Below are 22,578 nucleotides of genomic sequence, written 5' to 3' on the forward strand. Positions count from 1 at the left end.
GGGAACTGGGCGGCGGGAACGCAGCCCGCCGCTTCACACTACAGGGTTCTTCTACCCTGGATGCTCCACACACAAAGAAATACTGGAGCCAACTAGTTAAGGAAGCCATTAGCAGTGCGTCGCTTCTACTAAGAGCAGGCGCAAAATCACAAAACTGCCAGGGGATATTGCACACATGGCAGATTATTGTGTTTCCCAAGGCAGCTGCGGAAGAGCTATGTATGTGTCAACAGCAGCTGCATCAAGGGCAGTGATGTAATGAATACAGGGGGCAGACTGTCTCACAGAACCTCAAAGTACCTCCTAGTGAGCAGTCACCTCTCCACGAAGAGGAACTCTGCACTCAAATAACCTAAGGTATAAAAATGAAGGGTCATGATCTGTTCCAATGCCTGGAAGCTCGTATTTAACTTTTCTTAACTGAAGGTCTTCCCAGCTGTCTCCGAAGGTGTCAATCCGGTCCACGTCTTCCGGGGAAAGTGTGCAATGGCGATTCTCACCTGTTTCCTACCCCTACGAAGTTGGATAAATTCTGCTCTCTCCTGTTCCAGTTTATGACTCAGTTTTGCAAACAGTGGTTTAAAGGGCCCGAAGGCTGCCTCTGGCTCTTTTCTCCATAATGGAAAAAGAAAAAGTCCGAGAACAAAATAATGAGCCTGCTATCCTAAGAATGGCAAGAAGATGGTGATGCTGATTATAGCTGGGTTATGGGGACCTACCTTTTGAAATTGCCTTAAAAGCGTGAGGCCAGTTTAAGGCAAAACACTTCACAAATGGATTTGTATCCTCAATAGCACTAATTCACTGTATACACGAATCCCAGGCACAAGTCAATACTCCACTGCTCCTGGGTAAAAGCCAGCCCTTTGGGCAGGTACCCCTTTAAGACTGAGGTCATTAGACAGCTTATACTAAGACATTTTAGCCCTAGTTCTTTAGTCAGAGATTCATTTTGTCTATTAATTCTTTTCTCTCTCGTACTATATGGATCAGACCACCCTAGCCATGGACTGAGGCTGAGACTCAGCTAGAATATAACACAACGGACCAGGGCTGCTCTATAAAGCAGTCTCTCAAGGCAGCAATCAGAGCCTTTTGCTATCTAAAAGCCCTGGCCAGATGTGCTGCCTCCATTCATGCTTCCAATGAATGGCATAAAACAAGGGGAGGATGTAAGTAATGCTAGATCTGACTTTCTTAGCACTCACAGGGTCTGGCCACAGCCTTCAGATTTGGTCTTGAGGATAATAATGTCACCTGTAAATTCCTGCAGTATGACTTGGCTCATTCAGGAGCCGATAATAGCATCTGATCCTGAAATGATGCTTTGCTTTACCAGACTGGCATTGCAAAGTTAATGTGACTTTAGTAGGCGTTAAAGCCTTTTAAAGTGACCCTAGTCAGTGGACTGCACATGGGAAACTTACCTATTTCACACTTTAATGAGAGGCTTAGGATGAAGCTTGCTTGTATTTTATTGCCTATATTAACCTAGAATTCTAAAAGTAGATATTCTGGATATTGACAGATACATAACCCACAGGAGAGGGCCAAGAGAAGCCAAGAGGCTTTAAAGAAAAAATAATTTGTTAAAAACAAAACATGAAAATCCTAGCATTTGCTATCACCAGAATTCTTGGGGGATGCAATTGGCTGAATCTCCTGCTTTGGAGATGTGGAGCGGAGAGGTCATCTGGAGAACATGGGATGGCCTGCTATCCTACCTTTCTGAGACAGCACTCCAACAAACACTGCATACACATCTGTCAGATTACCCAACAAAGAGCCCTGGAGGAAAGTATTTTGGACCTGGTGTGTTAAGGGGCTAATCCACAGACAATGAAATGCATCGGTCATGACTATTCCAGAGCTGGCACAGTGTCCAACAGAGAGCTGGTCCTCAACAGAGATGAGGACGTCTGTGCCTTCCCACTTCCACCACCTTGTACTTGGCCATCACATCTGACTTTTTTCAGTGCTGTGTGCTGGGCATGACTCCATTAGGCAGGGACCTCTCAGTGGGTTCCAAATTACTTTGCCAACCTTTCAGGGAGGGTATTATCTTCTACCACTTCATGTTCTAATCTTAGCCTTAAACCCATGCCTTTTTAGAGAGGTGGCATGTTTTCCTGTCCTAGGCATGGCTGCCATTTATCTCTCCCCTCCCACAATCCAAATCCCTGGTCTTTGCTCCCAGGGGCTGCCGTTTTCCACCACCCCACAGAAAATTCTTTTGCAGGCAGAAGTTTATGAAATTATCCCATCTTCTTTACAGAAGTCCCTACGTAAACAAGAATTTTTCTTGGTAATAGGGATTTAAAGCACATTTCTTTAACATCCAGACCAAACGCACGGTCTGCCGTATGCTCAGAAGCTCTTCAGGGACAGTTTCTGCCATCCTCCAGTTGTCTTTGTATAGCATTACATCTCCTTTCGGGGATGTCCCTGTCTCCCGTTATCAGCAGCCACCGACGTCTCAGTTCATGACACAAAACAATGGGGCCACTAGTCCCTCGGCACATGGGCTCAGGTGGACAGAGCCTTACGCTCCTGATTTAAGATGAACAACCAGTGCCCATTTAGCCCAGCAGTTAATTGGAGGAGAGGTCATCCCCCAGAGGACTGTGTCAAGGGCCATGGACCTCTGGCTTCATCTTTGTGCCCAGCCTTTAAACTTTTGATTCCTCCAACCCCCAAGAACTAGTCCGTGGGCCTCTGTAGCCTTCTTATTAATGTGCCAGTACTGCATTTTAGGAAGCCTTCTGCGTTAAGATTATGGGGGCAGGGAAAGCGAACTCTAATATTTAATAATCAAGCCACTCTAGGATGCCACTGTCCAGGAAGCCCAGGGAACTAGTCAGGGCCAGTTCAGACAGCCAGGAGAATGGAACCAGGAAACGCTAGCCTCAAAGAAGAACAAATAAGACTGCTACTGGCGGCAGAATCTTGGAGAGGCATAATACCACCAGGTTTACAGGCCGCTCACAATTTCTTGGACAGCACCGTTCTCCAGCATCACCTCTAGACAAAGACTCAAAGTTACTCAGGCTGCTCCCATTCCCCGCTTAAGTAACAACATTATTAAAACATGACAGTTGCTCACTCTTTTTTCTTGATCCCAAGGCTGAAAAATCAAACGGCGCAAGGAGAATCACCTTCTCTGGGACACCCAGTCAAAATGCACACCGTGGGGGAGCTCCAATTCTGTTTTACTTTCTTTCTTTTTCATTTCTACTCTGGTCTCCTCCCAGCACCACCAGACTGAGTTCTTCTGATAAGGGATTCTAATTAATCTTTGTACAGAGAGGGAACAGTTGACACTCAGTTATTTTACCTTGCCTGACTATGAGCTTGAAAGGTACTCTCGAGAAGATCAGTGATTTGATTAACTTGAGGCTTCTGTTTGGATGTTGAGTAAAATTTCTGTAAGCCATACTGGGGCTAAAATCGCTATAGAGTAGAAAGATTATGTATTCTTCACCTAATACATGTAGGAGAGGGGCCCCTAACACCCTCTGTTTTTTTTCCAGTGCTTATTATTTTATTAAGGAAAAAAACTTGCCAATGGAGATGGTTATTGGTGAAGAGATTCTCACAGTATGAGGTACATGAGGGCTTGTTCAATCAGCGTCATATTATTTATCTTTGTGATATGAAAAAAATTGAAAACTATAGTACTATGAGTATGAGGCAGAAAATGGACACTCAGATGATTATTCATGAGCAACTTTCCAATCTAATATTCTGTCATCTCTGTCCAAGGCACAGGTGCATGAGAGTCAAGGGCAAGCTTGTTTATTTTTCTGGACTCCAGCTCATTATAAGACACTACTTATATGAGTCTGGAAGGCACTGGGGTTAACCACAGGACTTGGCGTTTGACAGTGCTGGTCTCAACCACTGCTGCCACTATTTCAGAAGCTGGCCACCTAATATCTTGGTTTTCTTATGGATAATGTTTCCCCAACTTTAAAGTGAGGTCAGTGGGAGCCGAGATAAAGTAAAGGAGTAAGTAATGCGCTGAGCTAACTGTGGGCCCTGGTTATTCCACACAAGTGATGGAAATCCGTGCAGAAGCTTACTACTCTCTGACCGCAACAGATGGTTTATTTTAAATATTTCATTGTTCTTTGTACTACATAAAATCTCATTTCCTGCCCTTACAGCCCTTACACTGCTGCTTACTTCCTCACAGGGCTTGTTGCTGTCTTTCCTTTTTTTTTTTTTTTTTTTTTTTTAGCAAGATTACCAAAAAGGAATGATGCTTTTGTTTAAAAACACTTCAAAGTTTTGCTGAGTTTTAAAGGAGCTCCTATTCTGTCTCATTCTCCCCTTTATGTTGCTGCTTTACTATTTTTTTTACTTTTTCAGAATTCTGATTTGAAGCAACTCCAGCTTTTAGTTCTCCCCAGGAGGAGCCAGGAGATGGTAACAGAATCACAGTGGCTGCTTCTACCTAGGTTCCCCATCCCCTCCCATGAACTACCAGTTCCTGGTACTGAAGCTGTCAAGATCAGGAGAGGTGATTAAACTGTTAGCTCACAGTATCAATATTTTTAGGGTAGACACAGGATACAAATAAATGCCAGGATTTGTTCACGGGCGTGATTTCGATACAGCAAAGCCCATCTCTAAGTCAGATCAAGCATACGGAGGTGTAGCTGATTATTTTGAATAATTAAATGGTGTCAAAACCAGCTGTGATGAATAGCGCTGGCGTCTCAAATCATAAATAATTGAGAAACCAGAGTTGCATTTGATCATCCTGATCAAATTCTGTCCTCCAGAGGATAAATGTTTGTCCTGAATACCATCAACATGGTTAAATGCCTCAATATTCTTGCTCAGTCACCCAGTCAACAGTCAATTGAGCTAAATCACTTTAACGCCACACACATTTGCTGTCCTCATGAATACAAAATGTTTGACTTAAGCCATGTTCTTTGTCGTGGACTAAGCACCTTTCTGGACCAGCATACAATAGCAGCATTAAATACTTGATGAGCTTTTGCTCAGTCTTCTCTCTACCACTTTTCCCATCATTTTTTTTTTGTCAATAAAAACCTAAGCGCAAGCCAAGTCAAAACACAAACAAAACAAAAACAACGTAAAACTCACAACCACTGAAACCTCAGAGAAAGATTTAACTTGAGATGTCAATATAATTGCCTTTCTGGTGACCTCTGGGAATTCCAAATTTGCATAGAGACAGGGGTTCTGGTCCCATTTTTCTCATTGTTCCTATGAGATAATTGCGCCTCAGAGCTGGATGTGTCCATGACGGTCCCTGACTGCTTCCTTCCCATTTTGTATTTGAGCCCCATAACCAACTGTGTGAAGAATCAGACAAGAAAGGCTCTTCGCCATCATTCCCATTATACAGTAGAAAGGGAAAGAGGAAGAAACCCACTCACCCCTACAGCTCGAAGACAGCTGAGCTGCCATGAAAGCATGCCCTGCTCCACACAGCCCCTGCTGCCAGGGATGCGCCTCAGTCAAGAAAAGGACAGTCTGTTTTATGGCTCCTCATTGACACCCTGTCACTGCTGAACTGGCACGGAACCCAGAGCTGGCAGAGGGCGACGTGCCAGTTCTCTACCTTGTTTCCTACACACCAGCTCTTAAAATCACGAGGCTATGCTAACTCACGTCTTCTCTCCAAGGATTAATATACATGGAAACAACAACAATCAATTAATAATTAACCCAGCACTCCATGGATGTTTATTTATTTTTTTTTTAGCCTAACAACTTTAGAATGTGGGTGACATTAGCACCATCTTTTTAAGGATGAGGAAACTGGGGAGCAGAGATGGAGCGATTGGCCTTATGAAGCTCACTTCTGGCAGAGCCAGCGCTTTCTCTGGTGCCAAACCTCCTGTCTCCACCATACCGTGCACAGCCCAGAAATGACACAGAATCAGGGAGCTCGGCAGTGGCACCGTGTGACTAGGCAGTGTGACTTCATCTTAGGATTAAGACGAAGAACCAGAAAAACCTGTCCCCAGTAACTGTCCTCTTCTTAACCTCTATGTCCTGTCTTCCATAGATGTGCAGGGGGCCAGACAGGTGAAATGAGCTCCCTCTTTCTACATCTGATTCAGAAAACGTTGATGCAAACCATCAGTGAGAAGAGAAAGACATCTCCAGCTGGCAGAGTTATTGTTCTGATAGGTTTAGAAGAAATGCAGTTCCCGCTGTCAAAAATCCTTATGAGATAAAAATAAACTTTCTCGAAATTAGTTTCCAGTCTCGAGACATACCTCAAAATCTTCAGAGAACCCATGCTGGCTATTAGAATAGAGCTCGCCGATGTGTTTAACAAACTGTTTGACAGGAATGGCTTCCATGTCATCTGCAGGAAGAAAATCAGACTCAGGTCACACAGAATATGTTCATGAAACCAACGGCACTGGAAAAGCAAATCCTACATAGGATAAACATTTGACGAAAATGATAAAATTCTACCAACTGAAATTAATTTCTGAAGAAAGGTCTGGGACTTCATTTTACATCAAGATCTTGTTAGGGTTGAGTTGCTCTTAAGCCAGGCTAAATAAGGTATTTCAAACACACACACACACACACACACACACACACACACACACACACCTACACCTCTGCTTTCATTTTGAAGAGAATTTACACAGAAAAGGAAATACATTATACTCTATGCTAAAAGTCTGCTTTTACCAAGTGTACCCATTCGCCAAGATATTTGGCACTTCCTAGGTTTTTCAACTTTAATTATTATTCAGGGGCTAGGGCTTGAATGCACATGGTCTTCTCTCGGACAGACACCCCATGCCAGCTGTGCAAAGCCTTCTATGGTTAAGTGTTCAGAATCTTAGTTCAAGACAGCTGTGTCTGTACGGTGCCAAAGAATCAATTTGATGGAATTAACGGACTTTTTTTTTTTTTTTTTTTTTTTTTTTTTTTTTTTTTGGGTGTTGACAGCCTACGTGTAGATTCAGGAAGATGCTACACACACCAGTTTATTGTAGCGTTGCCACTCCGAAGGGACATTTCCAGTTCAGGAGCCCAATGCCTGTTTTAGGTTTATTTACAGAGATCCAGGCTGATCCTTGACTGTGTCTGCGAAATGGCCACGCCCACTTCCTCACTCTGCCAACTCCTCCTCCCTCAGCCCTCCCCCACAAATATTTCCCTTTAAAAAAATGTTCGGCTGAATTTGAGATAAACAACAGACATGACATTTACTTTATTCAGAGTGAAAGATCTTTGGCAAAGGCACAAACATCCAAACTGCCGCAGATGCTTTTCTTAGTAAAGGGTATGAAGATCTCTATGTGTAAATGAGGTCCTACTTTGGCAGGAATTTCATAGATCCAGGCCTGACAATCTGATTTCTCTTCATCTGGTGACAGTTAACATTGCCTGTGTCATTCCTTCTCTACGTTCTTTGGAGAGAGCAAAGCTCTAGGGTGGCTTTTTGCATCTATTGACATTTGAATTATTCTTCAGTGGGAAGTTGCCACTCTTAGACTCTGTTTAAGAAAGGTGACTCCTATGTCTGTAACCTAAGTTGCTCAGCTCGGAAACATTGTTTCAATGGGATAGCTTGTCCTTCGCAAACATAAACTCCGTGTGAACGATTAAAGTCCTGATCACTTTAAAAGGAAACTTTATGAAGAAAATTGCCAAGTTATTTACAAATATTTCAGGATTGAAGATGTTCATGAATATGCAATCATTTTGTACGCCCAAGAAATCTATAGCTTCCATGATGTAACCAGCATTAACAAACTAAGAAGAGCCAAAATGTTTGCCCAGAATATTTAGCAGAATGCTATTCAAGAAAAGTTTCCAAAATTATCTGATCATTTAAAATGTTTAGAAGTTGGTGAATTCTATAATAACTGCTATGTGGCAATGAAGGCCCCTCAGGCTAAGCAGGAAAAAAAGATTAATATGCACAAAAATGTAGTACCCGAGCATAAGCACATCTTTGCACTTAAACAATATAAGCGGTTCTCAAGGGCAGAGCAGCATAGACAATAATTGGGTGACAGAAAAGTTTTACTCCACGATCACGGTTTGAAATTTCCAGTTCCCAGAAGGTTATGGTTCTAGGAAAGGACATGGAAGTCGGTTCAAAATGAGAGAAAAAAATTATGGTTGCTATATTTTGATATTTTACATGTAACATCAAGGATTTTCAAGACACCGAGATGCTGAGGTTAAAAAAAAAAAATGGCATTTTGAAGGTCACAGCACATACTTCAAAGTTCACAGTAAACCACCTTTGTCCTGTAATGTGAGCAACTGTAACGTCCATCCTAATGTCACATGCCCAGAAATCAATCTGCCTGTTGACCCCATGGTGGGATGCAGTAAAACCTAAGCCGAGCTCAGTAGGGTTGCCGTAGAAAAAATATGATGCACTATTTCTCCCTTTTGCATTTTTATCCAAGGAAACTGAGGCATCCCTATTCCACACCCTGGGTTCCCAGGCACCCCCAAAACCATAAAGGAAGTAGGAGACAGGCAAATGTGCGCACAGACCTCTGCCAACCACACAGATAACACATCACTTTGTCAAGACAAACAGCAGAGGGCTCATATAATCTTTTCTTTCTCATGAAAAATATAACATAGCAACTAACGAGATGCCCTGACCAACTTTCTCTAGAATGGTATTTCTATCAAGTTTCCTTAACCATTTTGAACAGCACCCCAGGCCCGAGCAACTCGGTTTTTACCTGGAAAGATCCAACTCAGTATAGGAAAACAGCTATCTACGGGATACTGTTTCTACCTGAACGTGTTCACTTACAGATGACAGCAGAACCAATTAACGACCAAGTGCTTTGCATACACCTTCTATGTGCCCTGGTGTAGGTACTTCATGCAGCCTCCTCTTACAAGCAAACGATTTCTTCAAGACGACCTAAAGAATGCTGTTCCGGTTTGACTTCCTGTGGCTCTGATGAGACGCTCTGATCAGAAGCACCTTGGGGAAGGGAGGCTAGAAGCTAAGGCAGGCACTTAGGAAGATACCTGGAACAGACACCATGAAGAGGTGCTGCTTACTGGCTGGCTCCAGGTTCTCGGTCATCTATGTTTCTTGGATTGCCCAGGTCCACATGCCTAAAGGACGGTACCATCTGTAATGGGCTGGGCCTCCTACATCAATTAGCAATCAATAAAATACGACACAGATGTGCCCACAGGCCAGTCGGATGAAGGTAACTCCTCAATTAAGGTTCCCCCTTTCTGAGGTATGTGGAGTTGACAACCAACATTAGCCATCACAGACAGGCATGGCCTAGAAAAGCTGGCTGCTGACCCTTAACAGGGTGCTCCAACTCAGGGAAACCCCAAAGTTTATGTTCCACTGTGGGTATCACTGTATCATTTACTGGCTGAGCACCCAGGATCAGCCAGCAGTTAGGGAGACGGTCCCTGTTCATGACTGACGTCTGTGTCAGAACTCAAGTCAACATAAGAAAGTGAAGGAAAAGCCAGTGTGTAGTCTACAGACTGAACACTGCCGTCAAAACCTTGATGTGGAGGGGAGACCACTGATACTGTAAAGTTATGGGAGAAACTTGAAGAAAAAAAGGTGGGCAAACTCCAGGTTTAGAAGTAAAGTCCTAGGATATATGGGGAGAACACATAAAGCTGGAGCTGGTCTAATTCAAAGAGAGCAACCATTTGACCTGTACCGGTTGCCAAAACCCACCATACTCTGAATGCATTTTTTTTTTATTATTATTTTTAGAGGAACCAGGTGAATGGAACAGAAATGTTTTTGTGATAGACCTACGGATACTTGAGGCCAGTTATCTAAAGGGAATACAGCGCTCGGCTTTGGCCTGGTGAAGTCAAAGCCTGGACTGCCTCTGTTTCTGAAAATTAGGATAGTTAATAGGGAGAGCATGACACTGAACAGAGTGCCTTGGGGAAGCTGCTAAACAACAATCATTTTGCACTAGTATTTTTATTTGTAGAATTTTCTGCTATCTGAGGTTTGCTAGGTGAAAATGAGGCCACCACTCATTCTCACTAAACCCCTCGATTATAAAATGTTTTATATAATCAACTGAGAATCAGTACCTAAAGTGTAAACTTTGTTATCAAATATGACTGTTCTTAGCTTTTGGGATGAGAATTAAACCAGTAAAAGGTTTTTTTATGAATAGTTTTCATCTGGGCTCATCCACATCCCTGACTAGGATGCAGTGTGGACAGAAACTTTTGCCCAGAGAAGGCATCAAAGCTCACATGCCAGTCCTGGGAATAAAGAACACTGCATTTGAACATAAGGGAAATCTGCTTCACAGATCCACGGGGTAAGGCCCTGCATCTTCAGAACCAAAAGAGGCAAATCTCCAATACCTTAGGCTTCTCCAACTGATTCATTCACAGTAGATCTGATCTCTCCTTAGCTTAAGGAAAAGAAAAAAGTTAACTTTCTTGCTGTCATCTTTGGTTATAGCAAAGGCTAGCCCCAACTTCAGCCTTTTACTCAGCCATCAGGAGAATGAAGCTCAGTTTACCAGTCCCGTCTAATTAACTCCTTCTACCGGCCAGGCACTTCCACTCTGTGAAGTGAGCAGAGAAGTCAAAGCAAAGCCTGCCTCCCTGGGATTGCCTTCCTGTATCTGGGAAATGGCAACAATAACAATACCTTAGTCACTAAGTCAGTGGTTCTCAACCTGTGGGTCTCAACCGCTTTGAGGGACAAATGACCCTTTTACAGGGCTTGCATATTTACATTGCAATTCAAAACAGCATCAAAATTACAGTTACAAAGTAGCAACAAAATACTTTTGCAGCTGAGGAATTATATCAAAGGTTCCCGCATTGAGAAGGTTGAGAGCCACCGCACTAAGTGCTCTGAGAAATAACAAAGTAAGGACCTGCCAGAGGCCTGTCTTGGCATTTGGTGACTTTAGTAACTATGAGGTGTCATTAGGCACACTTGCTCTCTCTGTACTATCTCATCCAAGGGACAGATGAAATGATCTAGAGACACGAAGGCACTTGCCTACTGTCCTTCAGCTATTGCGAGGGCCAGTATGTCTCCAGGGCCAGGCTCACCCTGAGTGCAGTGCCTTCCAGACCTGACATTTGGCCAGATCCTTCCCATGCAAATTACCTTAGTGACATGTTTTGCTTCCTGACAAGTTCACACTGGGTCACTGGTCACCTCGGTGACATTAGGTAAAGAAAGGTACTAATGCTGGCTTCTGGGTTCACTGGCTATAGCTCTATTTAAGAAAATATCCCGTTTGCTGGCTTGGGAAGTGGATGGGCATATACATAGATATATTAGGATTTCAGAAATCCTTAGGTTACCTATTCTGTAAAGAAGAAAGAAGGAAGAAGGAGGGAGGAGGAAGAGGGAGGAGGAGGAGGAGGAGGGAGGGAGAGGGAGGAGGAGGAAGAGCAGGAGGGAGAAGGAGAAGAGGAGGAGGAGGAGGAGGGAGGGAGGGAGGAAGAGGGAGGAGGAGGAAGAGCAGGAGGGAGAAGGAGAAGAGGAGGATGAGGAGGAGGAGGGAGGGAGGGAGAGGGAGGAGGAGGGAGAAGGAGAAGAGGAGGAGGAGGAGGAGCAGGGAGGGAGGGAGGGAGGGAGGAAGAGGGAGGAGGAGGAAGAGCAGGAGGGAGAAGAAGAGGAGGAGAAGGAGGAGGAGGGAGAGGGAGGGAGAAGGAGAAGAGGAGGAGGAGGAGGAGGAGGAGGAATCCCTGTACAAGGTTTATTTAACCCTCAGTAGATTTCTAACCTTATCCCAAATTCCAGTCAATGCCACCCGTAGCAGTAAGAACATGTAAAATTCTAGTACCAGGCTCCATTTACATCCTCGATGCTCAAAGACTTTTCCAGTCCTCTCCACCAAGGCACTACCAGGGGCCGATAAACACATTTCTAGTGGACAGACCTCAATGGCAAGAGCCCAGTTCCCCCTCCGACTGCCCTTCCAGCCACCTAGAGTTCAGTTTCAGGTTCCAGTCTTAGTATGACCTCTGTGTCAACTTGGGAAGATGAAACAAACATGAAAGAAAAGAGCACAGTCAAGATTTTAGTTCCTGAGTTAAGAGCACAATCAATAGATTTTTGTCTAAATCAAACTCTTAGGATGTAAGGAGAATTTGGAGATTAGAGCATTTTATTTCCTGACATAAAAGGAAATCTTTTCATTTATGGCACAATGAAGTCAATGAAGAAAGGGTTTCATTATAGTCAAAATGCCAATGAATCTCCTTTGGAGATAATCTTTGTATAAATAAAATATGCCAAAAGGGTTGATTTAATCCCAACGGTTTAAACATCACATAGAAAACCCTTTCTATGCTGGCACCCAGCTGAAGCCAGTGACCTTCAAATTATTAAGCTATATTTTAACCGCTGGAAAAGCAGAACCATTTCTAGATTCTTAGGCTACTGGCAGCTCCCACAGTTTGTTTTATAATATGCTTATTAGAAAGCTAGGCTTTCCAGAGAAAGCTTTTTTAAGGACATTTGTTTTTGACATGTTGCATATCTGTAACTCTCTCCCAGGGTTTGAAGCGGGTTAATTTCATGAACTAATTTCTAATTTTAAAATGCTGATCTACAACACAAGTCTAAAAGAATGATCTACTACAGTAAATACAATCTTGAGGTAATGCACTGTGGTGGTTTGAAAGAAAACGACCTCCAAGAAGAGTGGAACTATTAGGGGCTTTGGCCTTGGAGGAAGTATGTCACTGCAGGGGTGGGCTTTGAGGTCTCTTGCTTGAGCTTCCCTCAGTGTGACAGGCGACTTCCTGTTTCCTCAAGATGTAGCCCTTTCAGTTCCAGCACCATGTCTGCCTGCATGGCACATGCTCCCCTTCATGATGATAACGGGCTGAACCTCTGAAACTGTGAGCCACCCCAATTAAATATTTTCCTTTATAAGAGTTGTCACGGTCACGGTATCATGGCAACAAAAGCCTTAACTACGACATATACTTTGGTAATTCTTCACTAATCACTAATGAGAATCTTACTCACATTTGTTGACTCAGAAGAATTGTACCTGGCAAGGTGTACAGCTCATTGGTAGAATTCTTGTAAGGCAGATCCCTGGCATCTCGGACGCATACAGGCATGCATGTATACACATACAAAAATACACACATACACACAAAGCAACTTTCCAGATGTTTGGTTATTTTGCCACCTTTTTATTATTATTACATTGTGTGGTGATGAGTTCCAACCACAAGCCTTGAGGAATGCAGGTAAGCATTCTACCTATGAGCACCTTGCCTACCCTTAGTCGTGCTGTGGAGCTTAGGGAGGGCTGGACTCCTGTGTGACACAGGCTGGCCTAGAAGCCGTGAGCCTCTTCCTCTGCCTCATGACTGATCCTTTACAAGTGACGTCTATCAACCTAAAAACTGTGCTTGTCAGATGAGTCACTTGCAAGAAGAAAGTGGCTTCCAGGAATTTCCCAGCAGTCACCACATATTCTGGGCAATATTGGAGGAAAGTGAGGATACAGACTGCTTCTGCCAAAGCGACGGGATGAACCAACCATGCATCCATTGTGATGGAGCCTGTTAGTGAATATACACACTGAAAATGAGCATACACACTGCTCCCGTGCAAAGCGAGGGGACGAACCATCCATCGTGATGGAGTCTGTTAGTTCCTCTCTCTGCTGCTCTTCATACCAAGTACAGTTCCCCCATCAAGGATAAAAGTTAGTGGGAAGAACCCAGGGTGTCACAGGACCCATCCCCACCCGCATTTAACCTTTTAGCTGTCTACCCAGCAGGAACAAGCAAAGTCATTCTGTTATCCATCTTGTCTCTCTGACAAGTTCTAGTGAGAAAAGGCTGCCTAGATAAAGCCAATTTCAGCAACATCTAACGACAACATATGCAGACACAGAAAAGGACAATTACATCCCCGACCATAACCATACCTCATGAGACTCTCAAACACAATTGCTTTTTGTTAGCCAGAGAATGGCTGTACCCTGAGCTTCATGCAATGGCTTTTATAAACTTTTAAATTTGCTGCGAACATTCATGTATCCATCTAACAGTATAAACTGCCTACTATGTGGTAGGTAATCTTATAGCCCCTGAAAATACACCCATTCGCCCTTATATAGGGAAGATAAAGTGATTTCAAATAAGTAAAATAGATTAGCTGGTAAGAACTTTGTGATGTTGCAGGTATGGAGCAACAGCACTATTCAAAGTACTTTCTCTGTATTAAAAAGCAATGTCAGGAAGATGCATAAGATATCCAAATACATGTATTTGTTCACACAGACACAGACACACACACACACACACAACTCAGCAGTAACAAGTTCATATCTGACAAAAGGGAAAGGGTGCACACACAAACGGTGGGTGACATCTTGAAACCCCACACCCTACTGTGACAGCCAGCCCCGCTCCAAGCTTCCAAGACCTGCAGCATTTCCTTGCACTGTCTCCAGTGTGTTCTAGCAATCCTTATCACGCTGTAACCGTTCTAGGCTCGTGCTGTAACAGACCACACTAGTAACACAAACAGCTCCACCCAAGTGTCCAAGGTTCCAAAAACACTAACAGTATGTGGAATCTTGGAGGGAAAACTCACCTTTGAAAATATGTTCACACATTATGACTTAAAATCGGTGTATTTTCCACTTTGGAGCCGCCACTTTTTCTCCTTATGGTGACGTTGTCCTACGCTAACCCATAGGTATTTTCTTCTGCAATGAGGATTTTATTACTTTGTAGATATGAAAAGGGGCCAAATTTTATTACATTAGCCTTAGTGAAGTAAACCTTGGACCGGGCAAGCTTCAAACAGCAATGGCAGTGATATTTTGTCGTGTGCATCACAGAAAACAGAACAAAAGAGAAAGCAACCCACTGGGGATGCTGCAGTGCCCCACTTACCCGGGATGGGAATAATAGGAATACTTTCGTTGGGGACCACCCGAGGTGAGTTGCTGTCTTCCACATAGAAGTGAGCAGTCTGGAAACATTTTCTGTGTGGAAAAGGAAAAGAAGGCAACGGTGAGCATGGAAGCACACTGTGTCTGAGTTTATCACCTCAAAACCCTTCTTCAACAGCTTCCCCAGCTTGAAGCATCGCACAGCACGGACGGCAGACCCAAGGAGAAGTGATGAATGCAAAAGCAGAGCGCTCGGCACACTGGAGGAACCCCAAGGTCTGAGGTCATTGCCTATCACAGCCAGCCCCAACCACAGAGCCCCAAACGGCTCGAATAAGTGAGAATTTGGCACAGAGCAGCCTCCTGCACACGCTGTGAGGACACTACCCCGTTCCTCTCCAGCTAGTCTCACTAGCCCCCCAAGTACCAAGTTCAAAACCACACCTTGAATCCCCTCCAATACACCCATTAAACAACCCTACTGCATAATGGCACCACATTGTCTGTGCTTAGCCAAGGCCCCAAATCCTCAGACAGCTTTTAAAGGGGTCAAGGGGCTTCAATAGGATAAGCATGCCCCAAACAGAGGTTCTTTCCAGACAACATCTAAGGCCAGGGCAGAAACCTGCAGGTGTTTTCTGCTTGCCTTCGTCTGAGCTTTGTTTTTACCTGTACTTCAAGCAAAGCAGGGAACACACACTGGTCATCACAGGACAGGCAGTGAACAGCAAGGCTAGGAGCAGCTCACGCAGCCTCTGCCTGAGATGCTGGCCAGCCCTCAGCTTTCCAGCATCCGTGCGTCAGTGCTTGCTGAGGCCTTAATGAGCTGCCGGAAACACAGGCTGAATATTTAATGAGGCGGCTCAGTGTGAATGGCTATTGTGACCAGAGAAGGGTCCCTGTTCATCTGGCGGAGGGGCTTTACAATGGCTGGCCCCACTGCTGGGTCTTTTAGCCAGGCGGGCGGCATCCTTCTGGTGCTCCCAGCCACCAGGCTCAATCTCACTCCTCCTGTGTCTCTACATGCCACGGCTTTGCATCATCTGGGGTGTGTATTCCAACTAGTAGGGATAAGTCAACTTTTCTTCAGGGTATCTTTGCTCATCGAATGGAAAAAAAAAACAACAACCCTGGGATGTTTTTAGGAAGCCAAGGAATGCAGGAGGGTAGGGGGGAACTAGGGAGAAAAGTCAGTCACTCTAACAAACCAAACCAGATCCCCGCAACACCCAGGAGACCTCAGAGACATGTAGCTTTCCCACAGTAGGGTAGCACTCATTCCAGAATGAAGGCTTTTCCTTTAAATAGTCTGTGTTTTCACATGGAAAGGGTACTGCCTTACAGCCGTCTGTACTGCTCTTCCAAGGCATAGGGGTTCCTGAACATAAATGACTTCAACCCCACATATACTGCAGGACTGGCCTTGAAGAAGGCCAAGGGAAGGTCAGGGTTTCTGCAGGTGCCTGACATTTATAATAGAAGTAGAAAACCTGTATTTATTTATATATAAAAGTGTGTGTATGCGTGTGTGTATGAAGTATGTATTGAATATATAGGTATACACCTATATATTCAACAGCCTTTACCTTGCTTGGGGTAAGGTGTGTGTATATATACATACTCACACACATACATACTGTGGGGCTCTGGTCTTAAACATATAGTGCCATATCCATATGAAAAATAAGACTGCCGCATCGGAAATGCCAACTTCTTTCTCTTTTTAAATTAGTTGCTCATTTTTTTACTCTTGATTTTCTTCTCCCCCTTTCTCACTGCCCACGTGAAGCGATTTCCAGAACACAATCCAGAAGCTGAAACATGGATCATGGACAGTACAAATGAACGGGAGCCTTACTTGTGTAGGGCCCTAGCTATTGGAACTCTGCTTTTGTTCAGTTACTCAGCAGCCTGAACAAGTTCTCAAAGTCACTTAGGTAAAGTCACACACTGTGCCAGCTTAGCTTTAAAATACAGAGTAACAAATGAACAGCAACAACAAAAATAACAACCACCTAATAACTTCTGGGCTGGGAATAGTAGCAAACGTGTAATCCCCGCACTCCCCAAGGCCAGCTTAGGCTACCAGTGTGAGACAAGTCTCCAAAACGATTTTAGGTTTTAAGACTGCAAATTGCCATGCCTATCACTTCTAAGAATTGTTATTTCTGTTACTTTTACAGTCGGACAGCCTTAGAAGTACAGATCATGATGTAGATTATTAATTTATATTTTATTATTATCATTGTCTAGAAAACAGGCAGACCGTCTGTCTTGGTGTTAAATGTAGGACTAACAGCTGCACATTATCTTTGGGGAAAAAGCAGTGTGCTGAAGCAAATCTCACTCCTGTGCCCCATGTGCTGCTGTTTATAATGGCTTTTCCCTGGAGCAAAGTGACGCCTTGATTGCCAGAGCAAAGCTGGCAAGTGGGGCCGGAGTCGGGAACCTGGGAGATAAAGCTGTGCGCATCTGTGCCTTGCTGTGCATTCCATGATTTTATCCCGCACAAGGGCGTGGGTGGACATAACCACCCCAGAACCTGGGGAAAGCTCCTCCCTTTGAATGCAAGTTTTATGACCTATGACAGGAGTTAGCTCAGGGCCCGGCCAGAGGGTTTGCACACTCTGCCACTGTCCAGCAGCCTCAGAACCAGCTCCTCAGCCCAGGTAAGCGCTGGAGTCATTTAGAAAGACCCAGATAGGAGGAAATGATCCTACCAGAGAGATGAGTGGGTACCAATGAACTAAAGGGAAAGATCACTTCAAATCACCTCAAATTCCCCTCCTTCCTCTGGTCACTATTAACATTTTGGGGATTACCCTTCCACACCTTTGTACATTTGCTTTTTCAATATTCTCTGGTCATTTTCAATGATGCTGGGAGCGGGGAAAACAGGACAGACAAGGATTCTGCCTTCTTGCCACTTACGTTTCCATAGGAAAGAGAACCACATGTATGTGAGCAGTTATAAGGAAATACAGCTTAAGGGGATAGGGGCTAATGGATGAAGGAGAAAGAAGGAATTTGAGCTGAGACCTATGAGGGAAGGACAGGCTCACAGTGGGAGCGGAAGAACATTCTAGGCAGAGTCAGCAGCCACAGAAAGTATCTTACAACAGAGCAAACCTGACAGGTGTTGGAACTGAAAGGCAACCTGAGACGCAAGCCATAAGGCTGGACAAAAGGCTAAGAGCCCCAGCATACAAGATCCAGGAGGCCTTTGTTGGCTTTTCTAGGGGTCTAAGAGCCTTGCAAAACCAGTGAAGACTCCAACCTATGCTGGGATGCACCTTTAGTTATGGCTTTGAACAGGCTTACGTGGGCTGCTGTGTGAGACGGATTACACACAATCAAGAAGGTAAGAAGATTAACCAAGGGCTACTGTTGTGATCACTCCAAAACTCAAGGGGGGAGGAGAGAGAAGAGAGAGAGAGAGAGAGAGGAGATACGACGATTGAGAGGAGAGAGAGAGAGAGAGAGAGAGAGAGAGAGAGAGAGAGAGAGAGAGAGAACAGAAAACATTCTGTGGTGTTGGGCACTGAACCTAGAGCTTTGCCCATGGTAAGTGCTCTACCTCTCCAGCCCTGCTTTATATATTAATAACACACTACAATCCCACCATCAACATAGATCCCTTATGACAAAAGAGAGGTAATATTCTCATTACAATGTTGGCCTAACCAGCCACTGCACTGCTACTTTAATAACTGCTTTAATAACCACGTGCTACGAGTCTATCCTGGGGCCAGGCTGCTACCAGCCGTTCACTGCGCTCCCCAAATGCCATCTTTTCTTGCGTACAAATCCTATACTTTGGTTTTAACTTTCTGAAAAGGCAGAAGGATATTGCATGGTAATGTATTTTAATTTCTGAAAAAATCCCATGAAAAAGGTTTTAAAAAGCAAAGGGAAAAATATCCACAAGTTTCAGTTCCTCCAAACTTCTCTCGTGGATTTGATCCGAGATGCAGGGCTGCCTCTGATTTTTGAGCCCAAGGGAATGGAGACAGAATTTCTCCAAGTGTTCTCAAGCATGCCACTGAGTATGCAATTTCAATTTTCTTTGTAGTTCCAATTCTCTTTCAACTAACGCAGCCTAACAATCCCTTCTTGAATGAACGGAAATCCAGGGTAGTGAAAAGCCATTTCCAAAATTGCTTTACCATGAGTATTTTTATGTGAGTATTATTCTAAAAATGGGAAAACGAAGTAGGTCATGTTTAGAATAAAGAAGAAATGTATTTACAGGTTTAGTTACAAAGTATAATCTAGTTGGTCACCACCATGCATTTTGTTTTTTCACTTCCCATCCCCCCAGGGAGCTCGCCCCTCTCTTAAGGAGCTAAGACTGGGTCACAGTATTTCCACTGAATTGACATCATTAGTGTATAGATAATCCACATTATCTTCTGCCTTCCTGATTCCATACTGACACAGTTTCTAATTTGGAGAGTCTTCGGCATTTTGAGGGTTCCTGAAGGGAGACGCCTGTTCTACCACCGTGATAGCAACTTGTCGGTCAACAGGGGTAATGTACTGAAGTCCCAATCTTGTTGGTTTAAAAAAGCTATGTAGGACGAATCCTATACCTGGTGACAATCACCAGAGAAGGCCTGGAGCTGGTTTGCACTGTTCCTAGTTAAGAACTTCTTGGGACAGAAGGACAGTGGTTCCAGCCACTCTCCGGTGCCCACACTAAGAAGTCACTGAAAATGAGAAAACCTCAAATCTAAGGTGGACAGTATCATAAATGTGCCCATAAAAGTCCTATGAGAGTTTACAGGATCCCGTATGGCATGAGAAATAGTCATTATGGCTGTAAGGGTGCTAAAAGAGTCGTATTAAGTACACCAAGGGAAGCGGTACAGCACATACTTGAGTAAAAATGTCAAAGTCCTCCGAGTTCTGCTTCTGTTGGAATCGAGTGTCAGAAACCAGGCTGGGCATGGTGGTGCTCACGTTTAATCCCAGCACTTGGGACACAGAGAGAGGTGGATCTCTGGGAGTTCAAGGCCAACTTGGTTTACTTAGTGAGTTCCAGGGTAGCCAAAGCTACATACTGAGACCATGTCTCTAAAACAAACGAACAAAAACAACAGAATGGCATTCTGGGTAGGATGCTAAAATGTTCTTCTATGCACCCTAAATAAAAGCCTTTGGGGGGAGGGGGCTAAATTACAGGAAAGACATTTCTCAGTTTTCCCCTCCTGAGAGGCTAATTTTTAAATCACCTTCGCCACTTACTTTGCCTGTCTGATAGCAAAAGTCATTTTAGTTTCTGCAAAGGAATCGAAGTCTGTGGTATTTACTTAAATATCAAGTACTGTGCTGCGTTCTGGTATCTTTAGTTCTGAGTGTCTGGTTCCTTGAAGAATCCGGAAACCACAGGGTGACAGGGCTTCCCATGACACGACTCTGAACACTGTCAGGTGGTAGTAGGCAGAAGACAACCCTGTCCGTGAGGTATTTTCTCAGTTCAACTCAGTGGGTGTTAAGAGACGGAACGGGAGATGTATCTGTCGCTTCTCCTGGTGTGTCTTTCCCATAATGAGCATCCTGACACAGTGAGCCAGTCTCCAACTTCAACAGTCATCTTGAAGGTAAGCATGTCTCCAACAGCATCAGATGCTGGACCAAGGCTGGCCAATGTATCCATCTACGCCCACTTCCACAGTACTAGGTAGCCAGGTGGGAGCGATTTTCCTGTATTCTTCTGTATCCGTCCATCCTCTTTGAGAAAGCTAACACGGACTTGTACATTGTGGAATGACTTCTAAGAAAGGCTTCCCTGGAAGTCAAAATTGTACGGTGGGGGGTATTTTCTCTAGCAGCTTTTCTAGTCTGTGTGGATTCTTAGCAGCTCGTAGGTCTCAAGCCCACCCCCCACCACTGTAGTCCAGAACTATGGGATGTCTGATTTCTTTTTGTTGCTGTTGTACAAGTGTGCATATGAGTGTCTAAGAACACTTGAGCCTTATGGGTCACCAAAGTTTATTCTTTACGTAGCATTTCTAAAATAACTTTCCTGTCTTTCCAACAAGGGAGGTATTTCAAGGAGACTCGGTCTACCACTGTGGCAGCAGCTGTCTGCAAGCAGGATGCAGCAGCCACTGACCCGCATCAGCTGTCAGCTCTTCGTCCTGGAGCTCCCACCCAAGCGCGCACACACCCCAGCACATGGCAGGGTCTGCCGCTTTTAATTGGCCCTCACGACTAACAACACACACGCCAACATCTGCTCCAATAGCACAATCCAGTTCGAGAGTCTTGCTCTGCCAACAACGTAGAGCGAACTACGGAGACGAGTAGGGGAACTAGATTTTTAACACCCTTCCCCATTTCCTTCCAGACATTTGACATGTTCTCAAGGCAGAACACCCAGAAGGCTTGCTTGTCTGCCCAACGCCCTCCCAGGGTGCCGTCTCTGTTTTTCTCCAGGTACCTGTTTAGACAACCCTTGATGGGGGCTAAGAATTTTCTTATTTCTATCTCTTTCTGCTTGCCTGACAAGAATTTGAGAGTAAGTACACAGCCAACACTTTCCTGAAACAAAGGGCCGATATTGAGTCTAGAAACATCTAACGCTGCACTCGGCAATGCTGTCTATCAAAAGGTCCCCTCTAAAGGCATGCTGTGATTCTGAGATTTCCAGACATTTGGCTCAGCATGTCCGTCCTTTTGACAAGCCTGTTCCCATTCTCAGTCTCTGGCGTACTGCAACACTGTTTTCTAGTGCTGTGGAAGCTGGGCTGGGGGCTGGAGGGAAATCCTAACAAGGTTTTTAGATTTAAATGAAAACTCAGAATTACAAACTAAACAAATGTTGATATACAGAGACTGGAAATCAAGTCACTATCTTCAAATTAAGTTCAATGGTTTTATAATCACATCACAGTGTGAAGGAGTCTGTTTGCAGTGTGGAGGCAAAATTCTAATTGCAGACTATACTGGGCAGTTGGCTGAGCCACTACTGAATATTAATTAAGCAATTCTAACTGATTCATAGACAGCCCTCATTTGAATTTACAGTGGCATACCCGCTAATAATCTCATTTATTTTCATGTTGTCAAGAGCAGAAATCCCATTAATATTTACTTTTGTAAATGGGTGTGTTGTAGTGAACTTTGTATACGTAAGAGCCACTTATTAACGGAAAGCTGCAAACACTCACAGGGCCAGTAAAGGAGGGGATTGAGAGCTGTGCTAAAAAGACTCTGACTGATTTATTAGGGCAAAACAACTCCAGAAACAGAAGTGACACACAGCAATAGAACGGAGAGACTGTGCACAACGCCGGGCTTTCCCTCAGGAGTGTCTGCTGAAGCTACTCCCGGTCTTGCTTGGAAGGCGGCCCAATGCAATGCTAAGTTGAGATTTTTCATACACAACAACCCACTTGCTGTTGAGTTTTCCTCACTGCCTGTTAAGCGATCCGGTTCATGCAGCTAAAGTTTACACAGTGTAGTCTCCGGAAGGGCTCTTCCAGCACGGAAGACTCAGAAACCAAAATATGCTTCTGGTTGGCATATTTTCCAAGCCATGAAAGGGGACACAAAAATATGACAAATCAGGACGTGCTTTGGGGGTAATAATGTGGCGTGTTTCACATGAGGGTGGCTGGGATTCTTGGGCATGCGTTTGTCAAGCTCTGGACAAATGGGGTGTGCAGTGTGAGGG

At 44.2% G+C, this 22,578-nt stretch overlaps 1 protein-coding gene across 2 annotated transcripts in view; it reads right to left on the bottom strand.

Annotated features, from left to right (window-relative positions):
• The window catches only part of Ptprg (protein tyrosine phosphatase receptor type G), a 660,978-nt gene that overhangs the window by 32,088 nt on the left and 606,312 nt on the right, over positions 1-22,578 (bottom strand). For both annotated transcript variants that reach the window (XM_038349433.2, XM_038349432.2), the window contains 2 exons: positions 14,899-14,990; positions 6,264-6,355 (listed from right to left, as the gene is read on the bottom strand). In XM_038349433.2, the coding sequence (XP_038205361.1) occupies positions 6,264-6,355; positions 14,899-14,990 (184 nt within the window). The remainder of the gene's footprint in view (positions 1-6,263; positions 6,356-14,898; positions 14,991-22,578) is intronic.

This window comes from Arvicola amphibius, chromosome 12 (genome assembly GCF_903992535.2).
Source record: "Arvicola amphibius chromosome 12, mArvAmp1.2, whole genome shotgun sequence".
Classification (NCBI taxonomy): domain Eukaryota; kingdom Metazoa; phylum Chordata; class Mammalia; order Rodentia; family Cricetidae; genus Arvicola; species Arvicola amphibius.